Raw genomic sequence first — 25,029 nt, 5'->3', positions numbered from 1 at the left:
CAACTAGAGAGAAGCCCGTACAGCACAACTAGAGAGAAGCCCGTGCACCACAACGAAAGATCCCGCATGCCTCAACGAAGATCCTACGTGCTGCAACTAAGACCCAACGCAGCCAAAAATAAATTAAATATATAAATAAAATGCGAGTCAAACCATTTCAGTCTTCTGCTCAAAACTCTCCAACAAGTTTGGGATTAACAGATACTCACGTATAAAATAGATAAACAACAAGGACCTATTGTATAGCACAGGGAACTATATTCAATATCTTATAATAACCTATAATAGAAAAGAAACCAATTCACTTTCTTGTACACCCGAACCTAACACAACATTGTAAATCAACTATACTTCAACAAACATTAAAAAAAAAAAAACAAAACTCTCCAACAACTTCCCATCTCACGTAGAGGAAGAGCCAAAGTCATTACCATGACCTATAAGTCTCAGTAATCTGACCCTATTATGTCTCCTCCTTGTCCACTCCAGTCCAATCACATAGATCTCATTGCTGCTTCTCCAACATTCCAAGGACTCTGCCTCAGGGCCTTTGCATCTGCTGTTCCTCTTCCAGGGATGCTATTCCACAAGGCATTTGCCCGACTCCCTTCCTCACCTCCCTAGAACTTTATTCTCCGGTCAACTTCTCAGTGAGGCCTTCCCTGGTCATTCTACCTAAAGTTTAATCCCTAATTCCCTCTTTTTTTGTTTTACATTTTTCCACTGAGTTTATCACCACCTACCCTACTACATATTTTTACCTACCTATTACTTATTTTATACATGTCTATCTCTTCCTTCTTGAATGTAAGGTGACTTTTTCATCACTTTTCTTATTATATTTACAGAAACAAAACAATGCCTGACACATTGCAGGGACTCAATATATACATATGTGCTTGTTCACTAAATTAATGACTGAATGAATCCAACAAACATTTATTTTTACCCATATCATTTACCTGGAACTGTTTCCAGTAATAAATAGTATATATACATATGTATACACTGTATATATAAAATAAATATATAAGTATGTAAAATAAAATATATAAAATAAAATATAAATATATTAAAATATACATATAACTACTTTGTGTTGACTCTTTTTCCTCGTCTCATAAAGTTTGTGAAATAAGAATCAAGGATGCCACATGAGAATCCACGTAATTGTCTACATCGGTGGTTCTCAAAGTGTGGTCCCCAAACTAGCAGCATCAGCATCACCTGGGAACTTGCTATAAATGCAGTTCTTGGACCTCACCTCAGATCTATTGACTCGGAAACTGTACTTTAATAGTGAGTCTGTTGCATGCTAAAGTTTGAGAACCACTGGTAGAGATTATAAATTCATTAAGCTGGAAATGGCAATTGAACTTTTAATGCATTCTCATTTTCGTATTAGGGATTTCAAGTTTTTTGTTGGTAAAATAAGTTTGGAAATATTCCGGCTTTGATAAATGTCAGTGAGTCTTCTTCCTAGGGATGGTACACCTACTCTTCCCTTACATGCCTATACCCCTCTTCCAGGTCTGGTCCTAATGTCTTACACCTGGTCTTGCAATGGCTTTCTAACTAGTCTCCATGTGCTAACTGGTCTCCGTATACTAAGACATTTTCTTGAATATAAAGTGAATTTCTTCATATATTTTTGTTTCTGAAATAGAGATTGATCTTACAGTCGATAAGTACGTTTAATATAGTGTTTTTTCTTATTTCCCAAAAGATTATTTTTATACCAAAGATCTGTTTTACAGTTGAGGAACTAAGATATTTTCCTATACTGTTTTGCTTCACCGTGCATCCAACTGGCCTTCCCCCTGCCCTCCTGTAGCTCTATTCTTCTCATGCTGCAGGCATTTTAACGTGAAAAATGTTCATTAGTCAATCGGGCTAATTCTAACGAAGACTTCAATTACAGAATGATCCATTGCAAGTCCTTTAACTAAAAGCAGTCACATGCTCAAAGCTAATATTCTTTTCATTAAAAAAAAGTTGGCCGCTGTTCGCTTTCAGCTGAAACGGAGTTTTTGCTTATGCAGCGCAGATTCCCGCCGGCACCTTGAGCGCCTCTCGGAGCCGGAGCCCGCTGTTGTAGCTTGTGAATCACCCGGCAGGAGGGCGCAGAGCGGAGGAGCCCCGCAGGGTGAACCCTCTCTCCAAGTGCTACCACTCTTTCCTCTCCTGCCTCCCTGTCTTTGAAAATTTATTGAGTTTTCTGGCTGTGCTGCTCAGAGGAACGCGGGCTTTTTTCCTGTAAGCCAGGTTCTTTATGATCACTCTAAATTTGGACATGGCCCGCGACAGCTCGGGCCTGCGATATAGTTTCCGGGATGCGTCAGGAGGGCCGGGGCGAGCCGGAGCCTCCGCGAACCGGTGCTGAGGGCCGAGGGCTTTCTTCTGTCCTTTTCAGCTCCAGCTTCTTCCCTGATTCTATAGACCTTCTTTGGGTTTCTCATTAATTGGCCTGAGCTGCCATGAACACTGGCAACCACAGGACAGCGCCAAAAAAACAAGCTTCCTTGAGGGTCTAAAGGTTGGGACTGTGCAAGAAAATTTTCCAATTAGGTTCACATAAACTTAATTTCTGGCTCCCAGCCTGGCTGTACATTAGAATCATCAGGTAAATGTGGTTCCCGGGAGGCAGAAACGAGCACCTCTGGCTTAGAGCTCCGTGGGGAGTTGCTCCTGTGCAGTCAGGCCTGAGAACCATGGAGGAGATCCCAGATGCGGGCTACCTCACTGTGGGAGGAGACTGGTGATCAAGCCTAAACCACACCTTTCTCTCTCAAGCCTACCCAGCTAATAATAGACCTGGTTCTTACTGCCTTCTGAGTCATTCACTGAAATGCTGTTTGCAGGTGAGTTGTATATATGTCCCTTGAAAAGCTGAAATAATAAAATGTAGCTAATTTCTTGGAAAACAAAAGGAGAACATATTTAAATAGGGAACAACACTTTTATATCAGGGTTTGGGCAAGGGAAGTGTCCTCATTGTGGACTCTGTGTGTTTTAGTGAGGAAAAGGCATTGATCCTTATTAGGCCCAGCAGGGATATGATGCAGCCACAGGATACATTAATTTATTGCACAGTGAAATGCCTTATGATGGAGTTTTACTACATTTCACATTTGGGACACACCTTTGACATCTTTTATGCCTAAATTTAAACCACTTAAAAGATTCATTACAATCCAATTAAATTAAAATGTAAACGTAAAAACACGTAGACTGTAAAACGTAATTTTTCAAGCTGTGTTTCTGCAATTATAAGACTGTTTCAGAAAACTGTAGTTAAAATGGCTGAAACATTTGATCTCACATCTATTCCTTTTAGTCACCATTCAGGATATTGTATTAGGAGCAGGAAACCGAAGATATTATCTTAGTAAACTATAGTGGTTTTTAAATGTGACCTTTATAAACAGAAGCAATCCCAAACCAGCCCTACAAAAATTTACTTCTCATTTTTATTCAAAAATTAATAAAATTGATTTTGGTGGTGAGCACACTGTAGTGTATACAAAAGTAGAAATATAATGCTGTTTCTATGAAACATATAATGTTACAAATCAATGGCACCTCAATAAAAACATTTTTTAAACTTAATAATTGAAATCAACTGCTATAACTCAATTAAAAGAATGGATATGATAGTATGGCATATGAACAAGGGTTTTTTTCATGTAGAAGTACCGTTTTATAAGCTCCTTTAGTATGCCCCATAACTTATAGCATGGTATTGGTAATTCAGAGGCACTCAACAAAATAATTTTCCACTTGACACAAGCATTCTACCATCATAAAATAGGCATAAAGTAAAAGAGAAAGTAAAATCTAGTTTAATATCTATTTATTATACATCAGTTTCATTACTAGGAAGGGTGCCCAGAAAGATAAGGAAGAATTAATTAGAACAATTCACTAACAGTTTATTAAGCCACCATTATTCACTGCGCTGAGTACTACTCTTTTTAATTCACTAACTTAATATAATAAACACCCCCAAAGTATTGATGAATTAAAGAACAAATATAAGAAATGACTTCTTTCAAAACTAACACTTTAGTGGGACGAGACAAAAACACAGATCTCTCAAGAAGAGGAGAGAATACAGGAAGTTCTTTAATAGAGGTGCAAACTACTATGGAAGTAATAAATAACCATAATTACTACATAGCTACTAGTAAGTCAGAAATACTTCTTGAGTTGGGTGGTGAACTGAGGATTGAAAGTAAAGAAGAACTTCACAGAGTAGATATTGTGAATCGAGGAAGGGCCCTCCAGAAGGATGGAAGCCACTAGAATAAAGAGTGAAGATGCCTTGAGGAAATAGAATGCTTTGGTGGAATGGTGGGTGGAGATATGACCCATAAGTAAGGGACAAATTATGGAGGGGTTTTAGTGAGACATTAAACTTGGTCTCTATGTAGTGGGGAGCTCTCAAGGTCCTTCAGAAGGGAACAGCACAGCCAGGTCTATTTTAGAAGGATTATTTTGGAGGCATTGTTCAGAACCAGTTGGGGAAGATAAGAGTCTGGAGAATGTACTGTGCTTCACACAAGAGATCTGATGGCATGAGGCAGGGCACTGGTAACAGAGTGGATGAGCTCAATTTGGGAGACCTCCTGGATGTCAAAACAACAGAATTTGAAGATTAGCTGTAGGTGAAGGTCAAGGGAGAGGGAGAAAATTTTATATCAGAGCCACTAGGGATATGTCTACTTTGTAAAATAGACATTTCTAGAATCTGTAATATTAGCAAAATGATCCTGGAGGGGTCTGGTACAAATTTTGAAGGGGAATATTTTTTAAATAATTAGATTACTTAGCATACTTGGAAAAAGAATGACAAGACCAAGAAGTAAGTGTCAAAGGGTTGGGAAAAGGCAAGTTGAAAGCCAAATACCCCAGGAGGCTACAAAAGTGGCACGAACTAAGGGAAAAAGAGGCATAACAGGAGAATGATGTCACAGAGCTAGTAGTTAGGAAGCCCAGGAAAGTGGTGAGCAGAAGTTAGAACGAACATGAGAAAGCAAAGACCCCTTAGAGTAGATGGAAAATCCAGAGTAAAACGGTGTAAGGAAGATGGTTGGCATGAAAAACTGACCTAAATGGGCAGCTGACTCAGGAGAATGGCGGGAGGGGGGAGGAATGCAGACCGAGCATGAGGATAATGAACAGCACGTAGCCTTGTAATGAATGAGCTGCTTGTTACTCTATTATTAAATCAACATCAGCAGAAACTTTGTGAATAGTTATGAGGGACTATTACTTGCTATTTCCAAGAGATTCAACAAAAAGTGACTTCTTTATGAGTAAACTCATGACTTATCTCATCCGCCATGCTCCGTCAGCCTTGCTATCCTTGGTGTGTTTATCACACTTCGACACTAGAAACTCATCCACCCATATCCATCCTGTGGCCTGCCCCCACCAGGCTGCGGTGGCAGGAGAGGGCACATGTTAGGTTAGCTAGGACGAAGGGCATCTGCTCTGCCGGGGAGCCTGTACTGCCCGGACCCAGAAGGCTAGGTCCTGCAGAGCCCACTAATTCTAGGCTAAATCTATGTTTTAAACAGTGTAGGACTCCATTTAAAACAACGACAGTGACAGTACACAAATGCTTAAGCTCAGTGGATTTTTAGTAGTTTAGGAAGCTTTCTATCTGTTGATGAGTTCCTGTCAAGGCCATTTTCATAAGCAGTTGGATGGGACATAATAGGTCACTTCTGCTTCTGTCATATTAAAGAGAAAGCTAATTACATCATCTGGGATTCGAGTGGAATCACACTTACCGGAGTAATCGTGGGGACAGATGCAAGTGTACCGTCCTATCTCGTTGAGGCACGTGGCCTCGTTCTTGCAGGGGTCTGACACACACTCGTCCACTTCCAAGTCGCAGTGCCTGCCTTGATAGCCTGGGACACAGAAGCAGGAGTAGCCATTGATTCCATCCTGGCACACAGCACCATTGCGGCAGGGGCTGAATGCACACTCATCGTGGTCCAGCTCACAGAATCTTCCAGAATATCCAGCAGGGCAGATGCACACAGGGTGCACAGGGTCCTGATGGCAAAAGCCTCCGTGTTGGCAGGAGTTGGTGCCGCAGGGAGCAATGGCCGTGTCACAGTTGGTCCCACTGTACCCAGTAGGACATCTGCACAGAAACCTCCTCTGTCCTGGGACGCTCACACAAGTGGCATTTCCTGGACAGGGACTGGAGAAGCAAGGGTCTTTCTCATGGTCACAGTCTTTGTCCAAATTAATGGCCGTGCCTGAACAATGGCAACTGCCGTCTTTTGAAAAATCCTTGCATGTAGAATTGTTCTGGCAAGAATTTGAGAGGCACTTGGTGTCATTTTTATTGCAAAAGGAATCTACAAGGAAATAAAAAACATCAGAATGAAGCTTACAAATAAATGGTGGACAATAAATTAAAGAAGTTTCTTCTTTCTGCTCTTCATGCATCTCAAAGAAACTCAATGAAATACAAAATTGACTGCATTCTGGTGATGAATTTGTCAAATTTGTCTAATAATGACTTTTGTCATTAATGATGATTTGTCATTTTTTTTCATATAGCTGCTAATAAGAAACAAAAATGGCTGGTTTCAGATTCTTTGCTTCTCCTGCATTTTCCTTTCTCAGGTATAAGTGCTGTTGAGCAATGGGGTGAATTGTTAAATTGTCCCATAAATCCCAAATTTTGAAATTCACATTCTCTCATGGAGAATTTTGGGGGTATACTGAGAGATGAGATACAAAATTGTCTCTGAATATACGAACTGAAACTAATATTTGAATGAATACTATACTTTGGCTTATGACTGTTTATCACAATCACCATTTATGCTCTAAAAAGAAAAGCATAGAAAAGTGAAAACATAAAAATAAAAGAAAATACCAACTATTTGTGGAAGGTCTACTCTGTACCAATCATGTCAGGTGTTTCACAGATATTATTTATAATCCTCACAGCAACACAATATTGTGTACATCTTAAAGATGACAGATTAAGTCCCACTGCAAGGAAGCAGATGTTGTAAAGTTTATGGACTTTCAATTTTCTGAAAGCTTCTCTGTTCTAGGGATACGTTTTTAAAATTCTAATTGGAATGATAACCTGCAAGAAAGCAAAAATTCTATGATTCTTTTCCAAATTCATTGGCTATCTGCATGTGTACAAAGTTTCCCTGAATTTACACACATTATGATCACAGAGAATCTTTATGATTTGGCAACTCAATTGCATCAGCTCACAAAACACTGTCTTTTGCATGTGGATTTATCTAATACATCATTCTCTTATTTTTACTTCCTGTCTCACAATATTACTCACTAATATAATAGTGGGTAAGAGTACAGGCTTATAATTTTAAAAATTACAAAATGAATAGTTTGCTCTTATGAGACATAAATCAACTACTGTCAGAAGAAAATAGCATGTAAACTTTGGTAAATAGGTATAATGATAAATCTCTTCCCTCTCTTCCTACAGAAAGAGAAGTTTTTTTTTTTTAACATATTTATTGGAGTATAATTGCTTTACAATTTTGGGTTAGATTCTGCTGTATAACAAAGTGAATCAGCTATACGTACACATATATCCCCATATACCCCCCCTCTTGCATCTCCCTCCTTCCCACCCTCCCTATCCCACCCCTCTAGGTGGTCACAAAGCACCGAGCTGATCTCCCTGTTCTATGCAGCTGCTTCCCACTAGCTATCTATTTTACATTTGGTAGTGTATATATGTCCATGCCACTCTCTCACTTCGTCCCAGCTTACCCTTCCCCCTCCCCGTGTCCTCAACTCCACTCTCTGTCTGCGTCTTTATTCCTGTCCTGCCCCTAGGTTCTTCAGAACCATTTTTATTTTTTTTAGATTCCATATATATGCGTTAGCATACAGTACTTGTTTTTCTCTTTCTGACTTACTTCACTCTGTATGACAGACTCTAAGTCCATCCACCTCACTACAAATAACTCAAGTTCGTTTCTTTTTATGGCTGAGTAATATTCCATTGTATATATGTGCCACATCTTCTTTATCCATTCATCTGTTGATGGACACTTAGGTTGCTTCCAGCTCCGGGCTATTGTAAATGGGGCTGCAATGAACATTGTAGTACATCACTCTTTTTGAATTATGGTTTTCTCAGGGTATATGCCCAGCAGTGGGATTGCTGGGTCATATGGTAGTTCCATTTTTAGTTTTTTAAGGAACCTCCATACTGTTCTCCATAGTGGCTGTATCAATTTACATTCCCACCAACAGTGCAAGAGGGTTCCCTTTTCTCCACACCCTCTCCAGCATTTATTGTTTGTAGATTTTTTGATGATGGCCATTCTGACTGGTGTGAAATGATATCTCATTGTAGTTTTGATTTGCATTTCTCTAATGATTAATGATGTTGAGCATTCTTTCATGTGTTTGTTGGCAATCTGTATATCTTCTTTAGAGAAATGTCTATTTAGGTCTTCTGTCCATTTTTGGATTGGGTTGTTTGTTTTTTTGATATTGAGCTGCATGAGCTGCTTGTAAATTTTGGAGATTAATCCTTTGTCAGTTGCTTCATTTGCAAATATTTTCTCCCATTCTGAGGGTTGTCTTTTCATCTTATTTATGTTTTCCTTTGCTGTGCAAAAGCTTTTAAGTTTCATTAGGTCCCATTTGTTTATTTTTGTTTTTACTTCCATTTCTCTAGGAGGTGGGTCAAAAAGGATCTTGCTGTGATTTATGTCATAGAGTCTTCTGTCTATGTTTTCCTCTAAGAGTTTTATAGTGTCTGGCCTTACATTTAGGTCGTTAATCCATTTTGAGTTTAGAGAAGTTATTCTTTTTAATGTGGTCTGGCCACCAACTGGGTGATGAGAAGATGGAGAAGATAATGATTGACACAAGAGTGAGAAGATTTTCACAATTATCTTCCGTGGAGTCTTTCTGGCAGCCGACAGTTTTCCTCCAGTGCCTGAGCACAGAAGATTAACATATGCTTATATGTTATCAGGAGGGTTGATCTGAGAGCAAACCTTTTCTAGTCCCTATGGAAAAACTCAACTAATCATCCTTTCATCCTTTTACTATAGTTTTTTTTTTTTTCAGGTGCTGGTTTTCCAATCCCATCTTCAAATGTATGACTGGCTTCTAGTTGTTCGTGTCTTAGCTACAATGTCACTTCCTGAGAAAAGCTTTCTCTGAACTCCTTTTCTAAACCTTTATTGTTTTGCTTTCTAATACATATGAAATGTTCTTATTTCTTTGTGTGTATGTTTGTTTTCTGTTTTCCTCATTACAATCTTAGCTCCATGGAGGAAAGGGGAAGACCTTGTCTCTGGTATTTCCTGGGTCTATAACATTACCTGTCACATTGTAGGTGCTCAGTACATACTTACTGGAAGAAAGGGGAGAAATGTCACCACAGAAACATGGAAGGAAGAGTGCTGTGTGATCACAGGGCCCAGGGCAAATGTACCAGGGAACACCTCACTGAAGAAAAGGTACTGGAGATGTCTTTTTAAATGAATGCAAGTGAAGGAAGGGTATTATTTTCAGAAGAAAGAAAAAAAAAACATGAGAGGTACTGGCATTCTCTGCCAATAGTATGAAAAGTATGAGGGTGTAGGGCAGAGAATAGGGAGGAAAAATGAAGAGATATTTAATAGTTCAAACATTTGGGAGTACTTAAAGTTCTTGTGTCCAAACTGAAAAAAGATAATCAAATATTACAAGTCTGCTCTCTTAACTCCCACTGTCAAGGGCCTATTAGGAAATTATGTTTTTGATTTTGTTCTGTTTTGTTTCATTTTGTTAGTGGTAATGGTGATGGTTTTTTCCTTCTTCAAAAATCAAGTATCTTCATTTAAGCCATGAATTGAAGCATTTGTGTGGAAAAACACACAGCAAAGAAATTAGCATTTATATCCAAGGCCCTTACAGTACAATTTTAAAAATAAATTTCTAACAACATTTGTGTAAAACATTTTACAGATGCAAAACTAAGTTTTATAAGGAATAAGTCATTTGCACAGGGTCATAGAGAGGTGGGATTTGAACCTCTGGTTTGTGTGATTCCAAAGTCCATTTCTTTTTACTGCATTATTTTAGAAGTTAGGATAATTTGGATAGAGTTTCCTACTTAACCATGGTGATATTCACATAACTGTTACTTCTGCTGCCTTCCAAACCCCATGAAAGACCTAAAGGAATGGCAAATAAGCACAATGAAAAATGCTCAACATCACTGGGGAAACAGAAATTTAAAACAGTATGACTACACACACATTTGAATGGCTAAATGACAAAGATTGACAATACCAAGTGTTGGGAATGTGGAGAAAATGGAACTCTCCTTCATGCCCTCTTTATTATAACAGATCTTTCTTGTCTATGTATTAATAATTGTATTAGTCTTTCAAATAGTGGACTTTGTAGAGTTTGTTTATACTATCTTTTCTGCCCTATACATTTCCACTTTTGCCTTATTTTCTTAATTTTTCTGTCTTTGGATTTAACTTGCTGTTTACTTTTTCAGATTTTTTCTAATTTATTAAGTTAAGACTAAATGTTTTTTCTCTAAAAACACAGCTTTACTGTGTTGCTTACAATTTCTTTTCATTATATTCAAACTGTTTTCTAATTTCCATTGTGAGTTCTTCTTTGCCCCATGGAAAATCTACAAGAATCAATTGGATCAAGTTTGTTAATTGTGTTATTTAGAGCTTCTAACAGTACTCATTTTTTTCTACTTTTTCTCTGTTGAGATTGATGCATTAAAACCTCCCATAGTGATTATAAATTTTCTATTTCTCTTTTTAGTTCTGACAATTTTCACTTTTATATTCTGAAGCAATGTTTTTATGTTCATAGAAATTCCGAATGGTTACATCATCCTGCTGGTTTGACCCCAGTGTATTCATAAAATATCCTTTTTTGTCCTTAATAGTGCATCATACCTTAAAAGACTACTTTTATCATTATTAATATTGCTATATTAGTTACATACATTGCCGGGGGAAATTCAAAATGGTGTAGCCACTTTGGAAAACAGTTTTGAAGTGTCTTATAAATTTAAACATACATTGACCATGTAACCCAGCAATCCCACACCTAGGTATTTCCCCCAAGAGAAATGAAAACATAATGCCCATACAAAAAGTTGCTTGCAAAATTCTTAACAACCTTATTCATAATGTCCAACACTGGAAAAAACCCAAATGTTCATCAACTGGTAAATAAATTTTAATATATCATATGTTGGACTACTACTGAGGAATATAAAGAAACAAATTACGAATCCACAGAATAACATGAAGGAATCTCTGAAGTATTATGTTAAGTGAAAAAGCCAGACCTGCTGTATGATTCCATTTTTATGACATTCCAGAGAAGGCACAATTATAACACTGGAAGCAGTTCAGTGGTCACCAGGGAATGGAAGTGGTTGAAGGGACTTAATGCAAAGGGTCATAAAGGAATTTTCATGGAAACATTCTGTATGGTGATTGTGCTGGTAGTTACTGATCGTATGCATTTGCCACTTAAAAGTGGTGAATTTTATTGTATGTAAATTATACCTCAATAAATCAGAACCCCCTCCAAATCTTAAAATAATACAGAAAGGAATAAGTCATCATAAACTTACAAGAGCCAGGACAGAGGTTGAGGAGGTAGACAGCCATAAATACACATACACATACACACTGGAAGTGGGCGAGTAGTACTAGTCTTAGGAAGCCAGAAGGAGCAGACACCATGCCAGCAGTGGGAGAATCCCAGAACCAGGCCAGTTTATGCCACAGAACCCCAGACAGGTTCAGGAATTAGGCATTCCAGGTACTTCTGAAATTATCGTGCAAGTGGGGCTGAAAAAAAGAAGGTTGTTTGGAAAACTCATTGAAAGCAGTTAGATGCTCATATTCCATCTCTCACACTAGGAAACTGCAAGTCCGTTTCTCCCATGAAGGGAGATTCAGAGACACTGGTGATGCAGGAGTGGCTGGGTCCAGTCTGAAGAGGGAATTAAGTGGATGTCTATACAGAATTGTGAGGCACTCCCCAACCTCATTTCCAATTCATTTCTAAAAATGCCAGAAACCAGGTTTATACTCCATCCAAGCAGGAAACAGTTATATCTCTTGGCCAGCCTGAGTGAAAATACTTTCAGATACTGATATGGGATGTCATCCATTGAAATGACCCAGCCTGATCACTCTAGAATAAATCCTAATAAGCTGGCAGACCCTAGAACATAAAGAAAGAGCTTTCAAATAGCTCTTTAATAAGAGCTATATACGAAATGTACAGAAGCATATAGGGCATAGTTAACCTTTAATTATACTTTAAATTATACTCTAAAAAATAATGATAAATGAACATTTTTGTATTCACTAATCAACTTAAGAAACAATAGCACTTCCATATTATATATGAACAGATTGTATGAGATTTCCAGACATTTGAGGAAAACCTCTAACTAAGATCAAACACAAAGACCAAAACACAAATTTTTTTTAAAAAAAAGGAACTTGGAAGAGACAAAGACAGTGTAGAGAGAGGACCAAAACTTATGTAAATTAGGGCTTCCCTGGTGGCGCCGTGGTTGAGAGTCCGCCTGCCGATGCAGGGGACACGGGTTCATGCCCCGGTCTGGGAAGATCCCACATGCCGCGGAGCGGCTGGGCCCGTGAGCCATGGCCACTGAGCCTGTGCGTCTGGACCCTGTGCTCTGCAATGGGAGAGGCCCGCGTGACACAAAAAAAAAAAAAAAAAAAAAAAACTTATGTAAATTTGAGAATTATTATTTTTAAAGAGTCAAGAAAAGATATAGCAGCAATGAAACGACTAGAAGGGTTATAAAGATAAACTTCTAGAAAACAAGAGATCTTTGAGATTAAAAATACAAGTAGCAGAAATTTAAAAATTCAGTTGAGTGATTGAAAGTTAATGCTGAGAAAAATCTCCCCCACCTCACCCCCACAAAAGAATTATGAAGAGATTGGGAATAGGAGGTAGAAAAAACAGGGAACTAGAAGATCAGTCAAGGAGGAATTTCAAAATGAGACAACAAAGAAAACTGGGAGGAGGTGAGGGGGACAAGGAGAGGAGGAGGAAGAAACTTAAAGTTATGACAGAATATAAAGAATGTTCCTATCATTAAAAACAAGTAAGTTTACAGATTTAAAGTTTCTACGACGTGCCCCAGAAAATGAATTAAAAAAAAAAAATCCACAGCAATGCACATCATTTCCCTGAGGTGGAACAGGAACCAGTTCATTCACAAAGTATCAGAAATCGGAATAGCATTTGATTAATCAACAGAAACACTGGAAACTAGGGGACATTAGAACAATGCCTTAAAAATCTTGAACGGAAATAACTTCTAAATTAGAATCCTACGCCCAGCTAAACTATCAATCACATTCGAAGGGAGAAGAGAAAGATGTTCAGGGATTCAAATTTTCACTTTTCAGGGAGCTTCTTGAAGATATATGGGCCATGGAAATGAGGGTGTAAGCCAAGAAAGAGAATGGAATCTAGGGTACAAGGGATCTAACAAAGGAAAGGAGCAAAAAATGTTACTGAAAATCGCTCCCAGATGGCAGGTGTGCTGCTGGCTTAGAGATTAACCAGCCCTGAGAGCAGAAAAAGTGGAGCTCCAGGAAGGATTCCAGGAAGAAAAATGCACGGAGTACCACATGTTAGAAAATTAAACAAAACAATTGAAAGAAACCTCTTACCAGTATTAATTCTAGGAAAATTGAATGTTGTACAAGAAAGGAAATGAAGTCATAATATACCATGTAACTGAAGAGAATTCTTTATAATAACAATAATGGTAATAATGTAATGATATCAAGTAGAGCTGGGGGAGTGACTGTGTGTGTGTGTGTTTGAGACCTGCAGGGAGGTTCAATACACTTTTATCATAGTAGCATTCCAAGAGATTATGCCAGTAGCTAAAAGTGAAAAGTAAAGCCTAGCCTATTATTTAAAAATATATAAAGAAGAACTATAAGAAAGAGCAAGAAGAGTTTCAAGTAGTTGCCTCTGGGGAGTGCAGGCTGGGAATGAGAAGCAGGAATGGGGGTGGTAAGAACTGTACTATTGTTTCCTTATAACTCTCAGTAACTTTTAAAGTATTACTGAATAAATGTAATAAAAAATATCCTTCAAAGCAAAATAGGTAGATTTATAATATAGTCACACATACACACACAGACACACACACACACATGCACACACACCCATCGCTTTTCTTCCATGTGCACTTCGAATTATGTTTTCAATGCTGGTACTGGACAAGATGATCCACCAAGCACATCCTTTTACTGGGTCTTCTCTGGGGGTGATGTTGTTATTGGCACCATTTGGTGTCTGGGTTTATGGATGTGTCCCTAGGTGAGATGCTAAGAGACCCTCTTGGAAATGGGGTCTGTGACCTAGGCATTATTAACTGATGCTTCAGCTACTAAACAAGCAAAGACAATTGCCTATCAAAAAGAAAATAATATTTTTCAAATATAAAAAGGAACTGCAATTTGCTGCCTTATTAAAAACAACTAGTTAAATAGCCAACTAAGGAAATAAAAGCAGAATATGCACAGACCAATGATGGCAGTGTCATGAAGTAAGGGTTATGATTATTTCAGTTTTGTGCACCTAAGTTGAAAAACAATCTATCATATATACTATTACATTATACCATGTACACTGTGTGTACGCTCAGTGAACAACAAAATAATTCTCATAATGATAATACCTTAAGAACAAGACTTAAATGGACATACACACAAAAACCTTATAGGAAGAGAATTTTGTTTCCAGCTTTCATATGAGCCTTAGACACAGGGTAAAAACTTTACTGGGTGTGAAGTGTAACTGATATTCTCAGACCAATTTACAGAGTATGCCAAACTATTTCTTGTAGTAAAGTCTGCCATCTACTGGATATTACTAGAAGTTCTAGAATAATGGGTTTCAGGCTTTTTCGTTTTTCTTAATTACAGCAGAACTCCTCCAAGGAAAATGCCATGAGTAATCCCAACACACAAAATTGGAATGTGGACCAGCTCAGGCTGAAGAAGGGGGGGAGACCTTGCAGTCCAGTCACTCAGCCTCCCACGCTTTCTGGAGATGCCTGCAGGGAGCCCTTAGGGGTTGAAGAGCAATTTGAACTCTCTGTTCAGGACAAAATAAAATATTTTATAGAGTTGCTGTAATTCTTTTGTATTTTCTATTTTAGTATTGCTAGTGCTAAAAACATATGCATATATTTTAATATAAATGTACATTATATATTTATTACATACAAATACATATACAAATATATATATATATTTGCTGAGAAGTAAAAAGTAACTTGACCAGTTTTAAAGAAGATGAGCACTCAAACTTTCGTATCTATTTATGTGTGTGTGTATTTTCTAATAATTTGATTTACTTGGAAAATGGCCATTTTGGTAATTTAGCTTAGTTATAAGGTAGAATATATTTATTCAGAGCAATGAAACACTGCAAGGTGATTTCAGGGAAAAGCATTTTAATATCTCTGAGATTACTATCTATAAAGAGTACTATATTCCTTGTCCATCCTTGATGGTTTTAATGCACTTATCTATGAAATAGACAGGTAATTCTCTGATTTAATAATCATCAGTCAAGAATCTGAAAATTTTATCAAGTTTCTTTTTATTACCAATATTTTTGGTAACGTCTGGACTGGTCAACCATCGGAGACTTGCCAGAGAGGGAGAGTGCCGGAGAAGCAAAGTCTGTGAGGTGAAACACGCCCTATCAGTCCTGGCTCTGCCACGCGCAGCCTCAAGGAAGGAGACAAGAGTAGATCCCACTTTTTAGGGGTTTTGTGATGATTAAGTCACTAGATTTAAATGCTTGGCAGACATGGTAAACGCTCAATAAATGTTAGGTCTTATTGTTATAAGATGCTTAGAGATCATTTGGGGTTCCTAATAGAGAAGTTACTAGATTAATACAAAATATAGCAATAACAATAATAACATAAAAAGTGCCATTTACTAACACATTGTCACTGCAGGAATTTTATTTTAGGAAACAAAACACAGACCCAAGTATACGCTTACACGGAGAGCCTACCGATGGGCTCATTCAACACACCAGACAATTTTCCCGTAAAGTACCTGGAGTTGCTGAGGATCAAACCAAGGTAAATGCAGTTTAGACGTAGGGAAAAATCTGCTCTCACCCAAGAGTATCTTACCATCTCACTATATTTTGAGTACCATTTAAGTTTGGGGCTCAGAGAAATACTATGTGAAGTGAGAGTTGTGATAAGGGTTTTACTATTCAGAGGATCTGCTATATCTTTGTGTTCCCAGTGCCTATTCATGCCCAGCAAATGCTCAGTGAATATTTTGTGGGTATTAATAGTCAAAGCCATGATCCTTACCTTAAAGATGTCCCTTGCTGTATAAAGTGTATATACGTGTACACTTTGCATGTGTATGTGTACACGTGTATGTATTTGTAGGGCTAACTACTGACCCTTGTTTTTTTTTTAATTTAAATGCCCTCTTATACAACTCTTATTAGTCTTTTCCTAGGATTTATTAACCGAATTCTCCCCATATCACTCTCTAGTCTTCATTTTTATTGATATTAACTCTAAGAATCAAATCGGTTAGCAGAAGAAGGAAGGGCTGTAGGTGGAACTACTGTTATTGCACATACCTGGGTTAAATTAGCAGTTTTAAATATGCCTCACATTTAAGTAGATAAAACACTCACCTGTACTCCCACTATTACAAATAAAGTGTTCTGAGCTCATTGCTCTGGGGCAGGTATTTTACTGTGTTGTTTCCTCAAACTACTGAGACATGGGCAGGGACTGGGGAAAGCTGCTGCCTGGGACGGGAGCAGGACATGCCCACTGCAAGATAAAGTAATTTTTTTAACATACTATGGCACAGGGTTTTTTTTAAATATTAATTCTATTTTTAATATACATTTAACCTAATTTTACCTAAGTAAAAATGGAAGAAGAATTGAGGAATTGTGACCATAAATTTGATATTCCCAGCAACATCTAGTGAATCGTTTCTGATATTCTTTCATATAAATGATCTTTTCCTATAGAAGAATAAGTAAACATTTGCTAGTGAGTTGTTTTTATTTTATTTGTACTTTTGTTTTTATTAAGAAACAACAAAGTCTACTGTCTTTATATAGATATTATGTTTACATCCTTGATATTTTAGAAGTTAATATAGATTTCTATATTTCATTAAACCACATCTCAAAAGCCACTATTGATTTCTATAATTGGAATAGCCACTGACTTAATAAAGAGGATTTAATTCAGCTTTCAAAGAAAAAATATTTATTGTCTCTTCCTTCAGAAATTTGGCAAATTGGATGGCCCTTGTCATTTTGGTGAACCACCTAATAATTTCAATCATAGTTTGGATTTCAAACAGCAAATATTTGGGATGTTCAGGTTTCAAATCATCCACGATGAGTTGCCTTTAGAATGAAATAGGAGTTTTAAACAATGCTACTGGAGATAGAGGAGAAATTTCCAGATTGAAGAATTTCAACTTAATATAGTGTGTGGTTGAATTTTCTTGAGCCTAGCATTCTGCAGAGACTAAAATATAACTCCAGGGTCGGACCGGCCGGGGGAGGATGAATGTGGCAGGAGGGGCCAATCTTTATTCGGGAAGTAGTCAAATAGGTTGCACATGGTGGGTAATCAATAGAAATTTGTTGAATAATGGATGAATGCATAAGAAAACCTGAATTATCATTTAAGCCTGGCTGTGAAGTTCCTATTCTCACCTCTTTTGATAAAATCAAGCAGAGCAAATCATCGGGTAAATCACTTACTTTAATGCACAGAATGATAGGCTCACATGGGACAGTTAAAGAAGTAGATGGGCCCTTTAAGACCATTCCTTTCCTCTGCATTCCTGTGGCCTCTAAAAAACTAGGCATTCACTCTCCCATACGTAGCTATTTCTATAGACATGGTTTTAAATTCTAAATTGAGGCCAATTTGACGTAACAGCATGAGTATAATTTTGTGGTAAGACAGATAGAGGTTTAAATTTTAGTTCTGCTGTTACCCATACCTGTGGTCTTAGCAGAATCAGTGTCATGGATCCTGTTTCCTCGTTTCTAAGGGAGATACTATGTAGCCATATGCACAGTGCTTCAGAGCATGGACTTTGGAGCCTGGGTTTAAATCCTGACTCTTCCACTTACAGAGGCCGTGAGTTTTATTAAGATAATTAACACCTCTGTGCCTTAGTTCTCATTTCTATAAAAGCGATGCCTACCCCATAAGTTTATTGTGGAGATTAAATTATTTAACGTAAATAAAATTCCCAGCAGTGCTTGTAACAGAGAGAGCATTGTCAGCCAATTTGTATTATAGTTATTATTGTTATTATCATGAGGGATAAAAAGGATAACATACATAAAGTTCTTTATAAAAACGTATAATAAGTAATGATTTATCAGTATTATTTGTCTTTCCTTTCAATGCAGAGTCCAAAGCATAGTTGCCTTGGTCCCCTTCTACTGACAAGCACAGTACCTTGACATAGTGGGTGCTTGGTAAATAAATGCATGTTTAATAAAAGAATGAATCCAAGGAAAATGAGACTATATGATATTGGAAAGAGTTATTAGTTTTTGAGTTCTGGGAAGCACAAGTTTACTGTCATCACACATTCTTGAGAATCTGTCCTCGTGGTCCATGTTGGAGCCCAGCATGGCCAACTGCAAATTTAACACAGTTAACTCACATGCAAACTCTGAAGCACCATTTTGCTGCTCCAGTTGAGAAGATTGTGCCAAAGCTCACTGGTGTCACCTGAATCTCACCTCCTCTATAGAGTTTCCATAGACTCACCAAGAAATTTTTCCACAAAGGTATTTTAAATCCCCTGAGTATGGTTGCCATCTTGCTAGGTGCTTTTATGTACAATTTCTGATCATTAACATTGTCACAGATGAAGTCAGGGGCCTGCTTCTCCAAAGCTTTCTTTTGCTCTCAAATCTTCCCCTTGAGAATAGAAGTCTCTGGGTCCTCATCTACACAGAATATGCCTGATCACAGGTCTGGATGGGATCAGGTCTCTGTCAATAGGGTCAGGGTGATGGACCAAGTACATCCTGCCTGTGGCTGCAATCACACACACACTAACCCCAGAGAAGGTGCCCTGCCCTGTGTCATCCTTAGAACATGACTAAATAATGCAAACTGTGAAGGTCATTTTTACTAAATGTCAATCACTGAAAGTTTTAATGAGGGTCTAATATGTTCCTTTGACATTAAATTCATTTAAAGCTAATCAGGCCTAGAAACTCTGACCTTATTATAATCCATGTACACTTTAATAAGGACAGGCTTTTAAGCAACCCCTTTTATTTAATGGAATACTTACATTTTACTAGCTCCTTTGCCTCTAGCAAATTGAAATTCCCACAGTAAAGCTAAAAATGTTCTAAATGAAGAGAAAAATAAAAGTTTTTTTTCCCCACTCCATAAAGCCACCATTTATTTAACCGATCAATGATCAACAGACATAATTTCAATATTAATTATAAAACCATCATGCAGAATAATTTAGCTACCTGGCACTTTTGTTCTAAAAAGGCACCTGAAAGTTTAAATATCTTCCATTAGATTTTTATCAGATTTTTAAGTAATTATATTATATATAACTAAAGTTAAAGAAAAAAAATAAAGAAAATTGGTAAAATAGTGAAAACAGCCCTTCAAATTTTAGCTTGTTCCACTGTACACCAAAATAGTATGGACGATATAAGAATTAAAAAATTAGAATAATCTAATGTTTCAATTTTATTATCGATATTACAAAAATGCCTCCAATTTATTGGTTTCAGGGGATAAATGTCACATTTAATTCTTATAGAAAAAATACGAGGTTGGAGGTATTATAGCCAGTTTATAAGTAAGGAACTGAGATTCAGGGATGTTAAATAAATTCCTCAAAGTTATGCAGCTAATATGTGGTAGATTAGGATGCCAAGAAGATTTTAAAACATTTATTTGAAAAAATCCAAAAAATGAATATAGAATCATTAAAAGGAAGCACCTAAGAAGTATCTAGACAAGCACTTCTCACACTTTTCCATTCATATGAACCACGAGGATCTCATGAACACTGCCAATATTCTGACTCACCAGTTCTTTCAGGGTGAGGCCCGAAAGTCAGCATTTCTAATAATCCCCCAGGGGTGCTGATGTTGAGGGTCCAGAGACTGAAATTTAAATAGCAAGCATCTCTACCTTGTCTAACAGAGGTACAATGTGAGCCACATATGTAATGTTAAGTCTTCTAGTGAAAAGAATAATTTAAAGACACAGACGTAGAGAATGGACTTAAGGACATGGGGAGGGGGAAGGGTAAGCTGGGACGAAGTGAGAGAGTAGCACTGAAATACATACATTACTAAATGTAAACTAGCTAGTGGGAAGCAGCTGCATGGCACAGGGAGATCAGCTTGGTGCTTTGCGACCACCTAGAGGGGTGAGATAAGGAGGGTGGGAGGGAGGTAAGAGGGAGGGGAAATGGGGATATACGTATGCATATAGCTGATTCACTTTGTTATACAGCAGTAACTAACACAACACTGTAAGGCAATTACAGTCCAATAAAGATGCTAAAAAATTATAATTAAATTAAGAAGTAAAAGCAAGCAGGTAAATTAACTCTAATAATATGTATTTTAGGGACTTCCCTGGTGGTGCAGTGGTTAAGAATCCACCTGCCAATGCAGGGGACAAGGGTTTGATCCCTGGTTTGGGAAGATCCCACATGCCACGGAGCAACTAAGCCCATGCACCACAACTACTGAGCCCATGTGCCGCAACTACTGAACTTGTGTGCCACAACTACTGAAGCCCGCAATCCTAGAGCCCATGCTCCACAACAAGAGAAGCCACCACAAGAAGAAGCCCTAGCACTGCAACAAAGTGTAGCCCCCGCTCTGAGAAGCAACAAAGACCCAACACAGTCAAAAATAAATAAATAAATAAATAAATAAATAAATAAATAAATAAATAAATAAATAAAAATTTAAAAAATAATATATTTTATTTAACCAAATATAACTAAAACAGTATCATTCCAATATGTAATTAGAGTTAAAAATTAATGAGGTATTTACATCCTTTTTCGTACTAAGTCTTTGAAATCCTATGTGCATTTTACACTGACAGTGCACCTCAGCCCTAGCTAGCCACAGTTTAAGTGCTCAGAGCCACACATGACTAGTGGCTACTATGTGGGACAATGCAGATCTCAACAGTTTTGTCATAATTTTGTACAGGGAACTAATGTCTAGAAAAATAACTTTTGGTTATAATTATGAATAAGCCATTAGTCCTCTAGTATTTAAATGATCTTCTTTTATGACATGATTATAGCAGTATGCATGAATAAAGAGGTGCCAAAGTACTTTCTAACAGTCTATTAATTACGATGTACATTCAAATCGTGCACATCCTTAGAAGTCTACGTTCCCATGAGTCGTTCCCAGATCTTTGCATTCTTGTTGATCTCCTGGCCCGAGCAGACACAGAACTTATCATTGTTAAGACAACATCGCACTTATTTATGAATTTCCTGAATTGTTCTGTTTCACGTATGGAGACTTGTCTTCATAATTAGCAAACGAACACTTTAAGTTCAGGAACTAGAACATTCGATTCTTCAGTCTGTCTGTACATATGCTCTGTGTATTCAGTTCCCACCACACTCGGAACACTAGCTCCTGAATAGTGCAGTAAGTCCACGCTGACTGTTTGCTTTGCTGATTGATTGGTTTTCCCCCGGGGGCAATTTGTTCTTTCCACTTTAAGGCTCACGGCACTGGAACAGAAAGAGAATGATTTGCTGGTCTGGTCACTGTAGGTTGTGAGCCAGTCTTGGGGAAAGCCCAGGTTACTGTGGTTGCTAGATGACCTGGAAACCATCGTGAATGCATTTCATTTTCTTCTTATTCAGCTAAAAGCCCCGTGACACTGAGTGCAGCAAGTACAATGCCCTTGTGCCTTTGGTCTGGGGAAGATTCTGGAGTGTGGATGGCCCCCTGCCCGTGTGCCCTGCCTTCTGAGCAGGCCCTGGGGTGCACAGGCACGCCTTAGCTCCGCTGCACACCCCGAGACGCACATGGAGGATGGGTCTCCATCTCCCAGGGGCCCATTTGGCAAACGCTACCCCAGAAGGCTGTGGCAAGCGCACACGGAATGAAGGCTGAGCCTTTACCGAGCACAGAACACCAGGGGAACGAGAGAAAACTCAGAGGGAGACGCGTGATTGTTGACATCCTCCTGAGAGTTGAAAGACAGTGTCTCACATTGGGAATTGGCAGCTTAACTGAATAGAAAATAATAAAAGTATAAGGATAGTTCTATTGTGGAAAATGCATAGAAGTGAGCTACATGTGCAGACATGAGACACTGTACCTTGGATGAATCACCTGGGCTGCAATATGCCCATAATCACCTCTTTTAGGAAGGCACGGCTGTGTCTTTGCACTTAAAATATTGTGGAGGGAGGGGGTACATGGGGAAAGAAGAAGGATGAACTTGAGCAAATAACTCATTAATTTTTAATCAATAAACTTAAGTAAACTGATATTTTGCTTAATAATAGAAAATGTTGTCACTTGATACAATTGTTTTCAAAGTATTGAAAACATGTATTAGTCATCATTGTATATACCTCCCATATCCAGCATAGAGTCGATAATCAGTAATTCATAATGGAACTGAACCAAGCAAGCTTAATCCCTGTCTCCAGAAATGTAACTGATTGTGTCACTAAATTGAAGCTTTCCGTGTGTTTTTCTCTTGAAAAACTGTCCCCAGCCCACCACCATCTATTCTTGCATCATATACCTGGTGTACACTCCCATTAATCTTTCACTTAGGAGGGGTTCTTGAATGGTACTTATGTATGAAATGGGAGCCTTCATTTTCTTCTATGTCATTTTTTACCACACTAAAACAATAAATTCAAAACAATTCCAATAAACTTCCTTTTACAATACCTAGTAAATTATAAGTCAAATAGAAACCATGACTAATTTGAAGCACATCTGACCTATGAGAGAATTGATAGATGTTATAGTGAGGAGTATTCACTGCTTTCCACATTTTGGGGCAGTACAATGAAAGAAGCAGCTTTAAAGACTACTTCAATTTCACAATGAAGAAACAGAATAAGGATGCTATCAATTATTTTCTGAAATGAAGGAGCCTAAGATCCTATCAGCTAAAGCCAGGTCTCTGTAGAAAAATAAAATGTTTAATCTTTACAACATAAAAGCAATATTTTAAAGGCTTCCATCAAATAAGCCAACTAATATTTATCCTCCAAGAAGATGTTAATCCTGTGGTATAAAAGGGGTTAAGAGACCCTTAAAGAATCTATTTACCTCAGGTCTATTTCTAAAGCACCCTATCATGTTGTTATAGAAACTACTTGTGGCTGAAAATCTCCCATCATGAGTATTGCTATAGTAACCACCAAATGACCAGAAGCTAGTTTTTGATCCATTTGCCATCACCACCCCCCACCCCTCTCCAAGATAGTTTTGCTTCTAAATGCTGCTATATTGCTGGAAACAAAGGAGGAAAAAAAAGGGTAAACAAATTTAATGGGAAAGGAAAGAAGACACAGAGAGAGGGGAATGAGGGCATATTACAACAAATAAAGAGATCCAAGGTATTTCAGTTTTACTTTGTAGAGAAAAGAAATATAATTAGAGAAACAGACAAGCTTTTAAACTGGTGACCAACTCTCTTCATTACCATCTGTTCAGACTCAAAGTGAGTAATAAAAAATTAGATGTAAAATATTGCTATTCTCATATTTTTAAAGCCACCATTGGACATTTTAGAGAATTTCCCAATAGAATATATGCCTTTGCCTGGTGTTGTCTCTCCTAGTTTAAATCAAATTAAATATAAAAGGTAATTTTCTGGGAGTTCCCTGGAGGTCCAGTAGTTAGGACTTGGCACTTTCACTGCCATGGCCTAGGTTCAATCCCTGGTCAGTGAACTAAGATCCTGCAAGACACGTGCCACAACCAAAAAATTTTAAAAATTAAAAATAAATAAATAAAAGGTAATTTTCTTATAACAGTTTCTTATAAGATATTAAGTCCTAATATGGTGTCATACTGAAAAAGTCATGTTTTGATAACCATAATCTAATTCATCTCCTTCCCCACAAGGTTGTAATCATTTTTAAAATTCTCATATGATATTAAATTTTGGCACTGTTTTTGTGTAAAAATGGCTTACATAAATTAAACCAAACAGACTTATTTCTTTACTTTCTTTATCATACCTCAGACTTCATCTTTTCATGTTGAATTGCCTTGTCTGTTAATAAATAAATTAGTTCATTGGATTTTATGGTTTTTAGTTTTAGAATGCTAGCAGACACATACATAAAACTGACTTTGAAATAACTCGAAATCAGATTTTTTTGACACAAGGATGATGATGGCAAAAATGTTTAGAACCTCTGTCACCCTCATGAAGATCTTAGAAATATCAAGGGTTGGAGGGACTTGCCAGCAAGATGGGGGAGTAGAAGGACGTGAGTGCACACCTTCTTACAAAAACACCAAAATCACAACTAACTGCTGAACAACCATTGACAAAAAAATGCTGGAACCTAGCAAAAAATATAAAGACAAAGAAGAAGCCATGGCGAGATGGTAGGAGGGGCACAGTTACAATAAAATGAAATCCCATACCTGCCAGATGGGCGACCCACAAACTGGAAAATAATTATACCACAGAAGTTCTCCCGTAGAAGTGGAAGTCCTGAGGCCCATGTCAGGCTTCCCAGCCTGGGGGTCTGGCAATGGGAGGAGGAGCCCTCAGAGAATCTGGCTCTGAAGGCCAGTGGGGTTTGATCACAGGAATTTCACAGGACTGGGGGAAATAGAAACTCCACTCATGGAGGGTACACACAAGGTCTCATGCACACCAGG

At 37.8% G+C, this 25,029-nt stretch overlaps 1 protein-coding gene across 1 annotated transcript in view; it reads right to left on the bottom strand.

The window, feature by feature from the left end:
• CRB1 (crumbs cell polarity complex component 1) overlaps window positions 1–25,029 on the bottom strand; it is a gene marked incomplete at both ends in the record, with an annotated part of 253,942 nt that overhangs the window by 140,266 nt on the left and 88,647 nt on the right. Inside the window, one exon of the mRNA XM_079697271.1 lies at window positions 5,799–6,380. Within this exon, the coding sequence (XP_079553397.1) occupies window positions 5,799–6,380 (582 nt within the window). The remainder of the gene's footprint in view (window positions 1–5,798; window positions 6,381–25,029) is intronic.

This window comes from Hyperoodon ampullatus, assembly GCF_949752795.1.
Source record: "Hyperoodon ampullatus genome assembly, chromosome: 2".
NCBI lineage: Eukaryota > Metazoa > Chordata > Mammalia > Artiodactyla > Ziphiidae > Hyperoodon > Hyperoodon ampullatus.
The sequence above is the reverse complement of the archived record's forward strand: the minus strand, read 5'-3'. Positions and strand labels throughout refer to the sequence as shown.